This window comes from Thalassophryne amazonica, chromosome 4 (genome assembly GCF_902500255.1).
Source record: "Thalassophryne amazonica chromosome 4, fThaAma1.1, whole genome shotgun sequence".
Classification (NCBI taxonomy): domain Eukaryota; kingdom Metazoa; phylum Chordata; class Actinopteri; order Batrachoidiformes; family Batrachoididae; genus Thalassophryne; species Thalassophryne amazonica.
The window spans coordinates 97,568,007-97,577,036 of record NC_047106.1 but is presented as its reverse complement, the minus strand read 5'-3'; the positions used below and the strand labels follow the sequence as shown (position 1 = coordinate 97,577,036).

The 9,030-nt window shown below is 39.6% G+C and overlaps 1 protein-coding gene across 1 annotated transcript in view; it reads right to left on the bottom strand.

Moving 5' to 3' along the window:
- Positions 1 to 563: 563 nt before the first annotated feature.
- Positions 564 to 9,030, bottom strand: part of nmd3 (NMD3 ribosome export adaptor) — a 56,671-nt gene continuing 48,204 nt past the window's right edge. Inside the window, exons 15-16 of the mRNA XM_034168298.1 lie at positions 2,160 to 2,230; positions 564 to 1,951 (exon numbers count right to left, since the gene is read on the bottom strand). Of these exons, the coding sequence (XP_034024189.1) occupies positions 1,818 to 1,951; positions 2,160 to 2,230 (205 nt within the window). The 3' untranslated portion in view covers positions 564 to 1,817. The remainder of the gene's footprint in view (positions 1,952 to 2,159; positions 2,231 to 9,030) is intronic.

The following is a 9,030-nucleotide window of genomic DNA, read 5'->3' as shown; positions in this document are numbered from 1 at the left end:
TTCAACAAAAATCTTCAAGAGATGTTAGGAGGTGAGTCAGGGTTCATAGAGGGATTTTTAAAATTTTTTTTTTATCATTAACTAAGTCCAGAACATGCAACAAAATGATCTCCAAATTATATAGTGCCATACAATTATATAAACAAGAGAATACAGATTACATAAAGAAGAAATGGGAAAAGGAATCAAACGTAACACTCTCACAGGTGAGCTGGGAGGAAATATGGCAGTTACAATGGCTCTCAACCAGATCAAGCACATGGCAGGAGTTCTGTTGGAAAAATATTGCTAGATTTTTTTTGTCATACCCATACAAAAATGACATCAAGGCAGTGGGGACAGTTGTTGGAGACTTTGTGGGTCTAACGGAGCAAACCACTTCCATATTTTTTGGGACTGCCAGGTAATGATCCCTTCCTGGGAAGAGATCCACCAATATACTTGTATAACAGATGTATTTGGTGTAAACATTCCATTTAAATGTGAAGTTATGTATTTAGGTGATTTATTATTTGAAACATGGAGAGACTAATCAGAGACAAAAAAAAAACAAACAACAAAACTGCTGGCTATACTATTGGCAGCCTGTAAGAAATCCATCACAAGGAAATGGTTAAAAGTAGAACCACCCACCATCGAGGAGTGGATTGAAATTGTTTAAAAGATTTATGTCATGGAGAAGATATTTTCCCTCAAAGTTCAGAAAGAAAAATTTTATAGGATCTGGACCAAATGGACAGAGTACGTGAAACCAATCAGATCTAATTTCATTTAGTAGTACTAATGCTGGGGTGTGGGGCACTTCCCTGTTGTTTGGTTTTTATATTGTTTAGAACTGGAATAATTAATGATCCAAAAAAATCTTAGGAGAGCAATATGGACAAATCATTTGAACTCTCTGAATCCATTTATTTCTGTGTTCTTGAGTGATTAAGTCTGTAAAAATGTTTGTGATGGATATCTGCCTCTCCCAATAAAAAGATGATAATAATAATAATAATAAAACTACTTGACAGACTCGCACCAAATTTGCACCAGATAGATATTAGGGCATGGAAGACTCAAGAGGGACCCTGCAGCTTAACTGGTAAAGGTCAACAAGATAAATAAAGGCAACAAAATTTTTTCAAATATTCGGACTGAGTAGAATACATTTATAGGTTCTGCCAAACATTAACAAGTATTGCACACGAAACTGTCCTGGCTCCTCCACTATCACGACAGTTATTCAGAACAGCCTTAATACCTATTCGTATCTTCAGCAGAAGCCACACAGACATCACACTCCGGCTGAAAACATGCTGAGTATTTGATATTACCCACAGTAGCCAAATGAACACATTTTAAGGCTTTTCCAGCAACAGGTGTCATGCACAACTTTCCTCATCACAGAAGTCCAAAGCTCCCGCTTGTGTATTTCTCCACCAAAGCAACTTGCACCATATTTATTAGAAAAAGCCTACAGTACAAATTAGCTGTAAAAGAAAAAAAAAGTGCATGACGACATACTTGATTTGTGTTAAAGCTATTTCTCTAGTTTTAATTTCTGGTTGCAGAAAGAGGAGAGGAGAGCCCCTGACACACTGCTGGTCAGCTTCATAATGTCCTCCCAGTGTGTGAGGTGTGGAGTAACTGACCAGTTTAGGTGAAAACTGTAAGCAAACAATCAAATGTAAAGTAAATAGTAATTACACCACACTTAGAGGACTGTGGATACTTTGCAAAACAAAACCTCCTCTGCCTTGAACCAGTCATCACTATGTCAGATGAAAAATAGGCGTCTCAGCGCCGACTGTATGATCAGCAAAATCGGCAGGCTATTCCATCATCATGGCAGCTCCCTCCCCTCCTGTGGCATCTGTTAGGCTAAGGTCCTCAAGCATCTCCGTTAAGGAGATACGTGGTGCACCATCATCATCAGTGTCACTCTCCACCGGAATCTTTGATGCATCTGAACAGGGAGAAAATCAAGCATCATTTATTAACTACTGAATGCATCATCCATAATAAACATCTATACAAGATCTATCAGCAGGCATTGACAATAAATCAGACATACTTTGACCATTTAAGATGCAGCAATGGAAACAAAGCAAATATATCAATTGCAGAAAACAGAGTAAACTACTGCAGAAAAGTTGCAGTGTCCAGCTGCTCACCTCTGTAGATGTTTATGTTCCTCCTCAGAGCCTCATCCTCCTCCAAGTCCTCCAAGAATTCCTGGTATTGTCTGAGAACAGAGAGCAGGTCATGGGAGACGATCACAGCACAACACAGACACAGTAGCGGGAAGCCTGCATTCACCATTCAACCTACTAAGTTTGCATAAAGCAGAAGCCATAAAAATTGTCTTCAAAGAAAACCCATCACAGCTCAAGATCTGGAATATATCTGAGTGTCCAGCAGAGGATAGCCAACTGTCGTCATCCACCCACCACTAACAGGATTTAAGACTCTTTAAAGTGCATTCCTCATGGAGCTGTGAACCCCTTATCAGATCCCAAAACCAGATGGTTTTTCATCTAAAAACACAGACCCCAGAAAGGCCTACTTTCCCTAAAGTCCAACAACTGTGCCTTCATAGAACAGTTCCAATAAGACCATACAACAGAAGGATTACCCTCAACTTGGTGGTCACAACGCAGTTTGTCTGGTTAAAATCGATACCAGATTGACAGATTTCACATTTTGTGATGAAATCCAAAAACCAGTCTCTCCCAGTCTGTGGAGCAAGAGTGACCCCTTTTGGGCAAATTGGGGAAGGGTATGTGACTAATGTGTGAGTGTTATAAATTGGAATTCACATTTTAAAAGTGGTACTATTGTTGTTGTGACCAGGAAAAAAAAAACAAAAAAAAAACTAATATCTGATCATTTAACCTCACACATAATTTATATATATCGTGTATTTTACTCCGATCACAGATTGTAGAGAGTTTGTCAAATGTGAGCTTTATCCAGATGACTGTGTTGTGTGATATTGCTAAGGAAAGTGTGTACTAGAGTTTTGTAATACAGGACTTCATTGGTTTTAAGTGGGAATTTAAGAAAGCAGACACTGATTTATTATAAAACTAGACAAAGAAATGCAGAGAAAAACTACAGTACCCAAAATTCTTGGGGGTGGAGCTTTTAACCCTTTAAAAGCATGCGCGGGAACTCACTCTCTTACGCTCTTCTGCTCTTCTTCGCTCTTATGCATCTTTCTCTTGGGTCTTGAGATGCTGCCTTAGATGTCCAAAATTTTTGGACCTTTTTGACCACATGTTGTCTAACTTATTTCTTGTTGGTGCGCGCAAAGTGAGAAATGACCTTTTCCTTTTTCTACAGATAACTTTTTCTCCACTTTTGTCAAGTTAAATGCGCAGGCGTAGTTAACTTCCTTTGACAATTTTTCAAATTAAAACTTTTCTTCTTGAACTCCAAATTCACCTCGCCTCAACGAGGCGAAGCTGAGTTGAATGGTTTGTTCCAGCTTTCACCAAATTAAATATTCGTACCATTGAAAGAATGTAAAAACATTCATTATTTGTTTTATATAACGGCTAAAATACATCGTCATTTGATATTTTATTAATTTATAAACAACAGAAAAGGGACTTACATTTTGGCGTTCCACTGTGACGTAGTCCAGTGATGCTGTACACTGACTTCAAACTTCCATTAAAAAAAAAAACACTGTGTAGTTTCTCAGTCCAGCCAAAAATCACATCAGCGTTTCATGCATCTTCATGCATCCAGAAGCTTACAGTGGAGTGGATTTTGTGCGTGTGTGTGAAGTGGCATGTGGTTTGTATGGTTTTACAGAGGAACTAGAAGCACTCAGAGTGCAAACCTCCGCCAAGGCCATGGGGTCACTGACGCCATAACATCTATACAAGCCGTGGAATCACTGAACCTACAAAAGTCTAACAATGACGTTTGCTCAGTAGTAAAAAAAAAAGTTTCATCTGCTGACTGGATAGCATGTATCCTTAGCGCTTGGCATCACAGTTTATTGCAACTTGTACATTTCCCAGAAGCTACTGTCATCTGAGCACTGATATTGATATTGCATGTGCTTATAGACAAAAACAAATGAGACACAAAATTAAATTTATTATTCAACTAAACTGCAAATATATGAATTTTTTAACATTTATGAAACACTTCTCTAAACAAGGCCATAGGGTCACTGACCCTAAAGAGATTCCCTCCTTGGCACAGTGATCTATTCAACAATTCAGTGTTACAACCAAAACTATGATACATACACTTTTCTTTCCTTTATATTTGACATGCTTGACCATGAAAACATACCACTAGAACTTGGAAACACTTTTATGTCTTTATTAGTTCAAAAGTTATTGTATAAAAACGATTTTTCGGTAATGGCGGTTTTCTTCTGGATCTAGCTCCATAACATTTGAAGCTACATCAAATCTGATGACACCTTACTGAATCAGTACAGATTCAGCTACAATTTGGTGTTAGTTGTGCATCTCTAGCTTCATTTGTCACCTCACACTGACACATTTTCTATTTTCCCTATATTTTTGCATATTCTGGATCACCAGATCCGGAATCCGGATCCGATCATCACCAAACTTTGTTTGATAGAACATTTGACTATGTTACACCCTAATTTTTTTCAAGCCTTTCTGCCTTGTTTTTGTGGAGTTAGAAACTAGAATGTCAAAATTCCCCCTATCCCGCAATGGTGAAGAATCCTTTAAAAAATTCCTGGATCCGGATCGTGATCCAGATCACCACTAAAATTTAATCACTTGTTCCTCTTGTCATTTCCAACCACTCCACAAAATTTCATCAAAATCCGTTCAAAACTTTTTGAGTTATCCTGCTGACAAACAGACAAACAAACAAACGCGACCGAAAACATAACCTCCTTGGCGGAGGTAAATTAGACCCGACCTGCAGGACTTACGACTGGATGATTAAAGACTGATTTAATATTTTCTATCAACTGACCCTAAAATCACTGATATAACCTTGTTATAATATCATTCAGTCATAGGTGGTGTTATTCAAGGTAAAATTATCCACAAGTAATAATTTCAAAATATCCTAAAACACATCTTCCTGCTACACAGATACACTGACAGAGCTTCTAAACACACCACGCTGATCACTGGAATATGACACTATCATTTTAGATGTCAATACAGCCTTGTATTTCTCAAAGAGAACTCATCCCCATTTATTCAGATTTTGTATTTATTCTTTTCCAGCTGTTCATCCAGGTCACGGTGGCAGAAAAGCAAGCAGCTCGTCCCACACTTCCCAATCCTCGGCCACATCCTGGGATATATTATCTCTCCAGCATGTCTTGGGTCTTCCCCAGGGCCTCCTCTTGGATGGACATGTCTGGAAGACGTCCTTAGGGAGACAACTAGGGAGCATCTTCAACAGATGCCCGAACCACCTCAACTGGCTCCTTTCGATGTGAATAAGTAGCGGTTATACGCCGAATCCCTCCCGGATAGTCACGCTTCTCACCCTGTCCAGGAGTGTAAGCCCAGATATCCAACGAAGGAATCTCATTTCTGCCGCTTGTATCCACAATCTTATTCTTTCAGTCAATACCCAAAGCTCATGACCATAAGTGAGGATAAGAGTGTAAATTGACTGTTGAATTGAGAGCCTAGCTTTCCGGGTCTGCTCCATCTTTACCACAACAGACCGGTACAACGTCCTTAAAATTTCAGGTGCTGTCCCAACCCATCTATCAATCACCCACTCCAATTTACTCCTTCACTTGGAGCAGTAACTCTCCCCGGACCCAGAGGGCACAATCCACCTCTTTCTGACAGACAGCCATGGTCTCAGACTTGGAGGTGCTGATTCTCATCCCAGTCACTTCGCACTCTGTCTCAAACCTAATCAATGCACATCGGAGGTCAATGCCTGATGAAGCCAACAGAACCACATCATCTGCATTTCAAGGTTCTGGATGACCCCCTGCCTAAGGCACCAATGACTGCATGCTCATCTCAATAATGCACTCTGTTTTTGATGCTGCTCTGGTTTTTCTGTTTACTGTTTATTTAGCTTGGTAAAAACTTTGTAACAACCTCGTAACTGTTAGAATAGCCTAAGCAGTGGGTTACAGGGCTGTGAAATGAAAATTGTGAAATCCGAGGAAAATTTACAGGGGGTCGAGCCGGGGTTTAGTGCCCGGGGGGGGGGGGGGGGGGGGGGGGGGACTGGACTGTCAATGATAATGTTGAAATAACAGAATATGATGTGGAAATAGGACCTGGAATGATTTTCCTTTTAATTGTAAACCGAATTAACTCAGAACAATTAAACTACATGAAATTCATGAAGACTGAAAAGACTTAAAGTATTTCAAAAACCACAGCTAAAGCTTGTAGAATATTTTGAAAATCAGGGTAAAGTATCACTAACATACCTTATTGTAAAAATGTCACATATTGTGTAAATTCCTGTAAATCCAGTGTCTTTTTCCCCATGAAAAGTCTACATTAATAAAAACTCATTTATATCCTAGTGTAAATTCCTGTAAATCCAATGAAATAAAGTCTAGATTAATAATAAAAAAGTCACATAATCTTGTCTAAAATCCTGTTTGAACAGCACAATGTTTATTTTCCACAGAGAAAAATTGTTACCATATTTTTTTGATGGCATAGTTCGCTATTCCCGTTTATCTTTCAGGTGTGTTTATGAAGCCAGCAACTATTCCACGGATTCTTGTCCTTACCAAACCGTCTTTCTCGCCATCTTTGCTCTGTCTGATGTCGTTCTGTGACACAGACATGCTGCAAAATTCTTCTTTAGCTTCAGCGTCTTGCAGGAGCCACACAGCGTCACTGCAGCAACCAACCAGTCCCGCTTTATGACAACTGTCGTAACAGCTACGCTTTGAGTGGCATTTTTCCTCTGCAAAGTTCTGTGGATCAGAGGACACAGATTTGTATCTGTAACACACAGATCAGTGTCCGCGGACTTATAAAAATTGCACAATGTCGTAAAAAGGAAACACTTTGCGATAGGCATTTTAAAAACTCAGTGACGATCACAATTACAGAGTACAACACTAAAACTCTCCCCCTTCCCATGATAAAATCCACGGAATTCCTCAGATCCGCAGAGTTTTCACAGCCATGGGGTCACCTCTCTGAGTATGGTCTGCTTGAGATTTCTTCCTCAACATTATCAGAGGGAGTTTTTCCTTTCCACTGTTGTCTGTGTGTTTGCTCTAGGGGTTGGTAAGGTTAGACCTTACTCATGTGAAGCACTCTGAGGCAGCTTTGTTGCAATTTGGGGGTGAATAAATTAAATAAATTGAAATTGATATGCAAAAAGCAGAGACTCAATTCTGAGGTTACAAAACTGGACACCCTCCAATCCCTGACTTTGCCTTGAAATCCTGTCCATGAACATCACAAACAGGACTGGTGACAAGGGGCAGCCCTGGCGGAGTCCAATACCCACCGGAATCAGGTTTGATGTAATGACGAGAATTCAGACACAGCTCCTACTTTGGTCATATAGAGACACGATCGCACATTGCAACAAATCAGGTACCCCACACTCCCACCCCTTACAGGATACCCAGATAATGGACTAATTTACCACAATCCTCACAGAGTTTGAGTTGAAGGAAGAGCTGCGATCAGCTATTATGCGCGCGTGATCAGAACCAGAAAACAAGTGAACCTGGACGTTATTCTCTGGCCGAGTGGAATGTGAAAATGATCTCTGGCTGTGGATCCGAGTGAGGACGAGTGGACCGTTCCATGGCTGGCGATCACAATTGCGATCGCGTGTGTGAGGAATCATTTTTGTTGTGGACTAATTTGGAAATCTTTTAAAAAAAATTTTTTCATCTTTTGCTTTGTGTTCTTTTCAATGGAGCTTTCAATGAAAGTATGATTTTTTTTTTTTATTTTTTCTTTGAGAGAGTCTGTGGATATGGTGTGTTTGTGTATGTGTGCTGTAGGAGCTGTTTTAACCCCCAATTTAGATGGACCTCTGGCTGAATCTGAACAATATATAATCAGTATTAAGCTTTTAGACTCAATTGTCATAAAACTATCAATCTCTATAAGGAACTCCTTAAAAGAGAATTAATGTTAATAATCCCTTAAAAAAAACAGCTGACATGCGGGTTAAATGGCTGTTATGCTGTTTCAACTCGCATGTCAGCTGTTTGCCACCGCTTAACAGACGTGGAAATGTCTCTGTGCTGACACAGATATACATATTTATTAGATTTTTCATAGTTGTATACAACACTACTTAGTGTTTCTAACAGGCTGCGTTTATGACTAATTGCCGCAGGTGCATAACACAACATCACACTTGTGTAAACTTTGGAATTAATCTGTGCCTCTGTTCTTAATGTTCACAAATCCATTCCATTGAGGCGCACGCTGGGACGCTTCTAGTAACTCCGTCATCTGTTGGAAACACTCAAGTGGTGCAAACAAAGTACTCAAGTACTTTGTTTTGAGAAGTCTCCGTAACTGTTTGCTGTGAATGCCGTATATTTTGAAACCGGTCACAGAAGTGCACAAAGTAATCCTGGTGGATCATCAGATGGTCACTAACAGCCTAAATCTAAATTGTTATGATTTCAGTATGACATGTCCTTTAAACAATCTGGTTAGAAACTCCACTATCATTTCTCCTAGACATTTCCATGCCTCCACTGGAATGGTACTTGCAGACATTTCACTATGGCAAGCTAATATCAAAACAAGAGCAACCAGAGATTTCTGACATCCACCAATCCGGATCCAGATCACCTCCCGAATTTAAAGGAGCCTTACATGGCCTAATATCTATCTGTGGTGCAAATTTCCTCAAAATTCCATGCAGTAGTTTTGACGTAATCCTGCCAACAGACAGACAGAAAAACAAATTAACGCAGGTGATTTTATTAAGTCTTTGGCGGCTGTAATTATTTCAAAACTGCTCGCTGATTAACAAAAACTTTAATTTCAACACAACATTGCCCTCGCCCTCACTCGTAAACAGGATGCTGTCTGCAAGTGTACATTG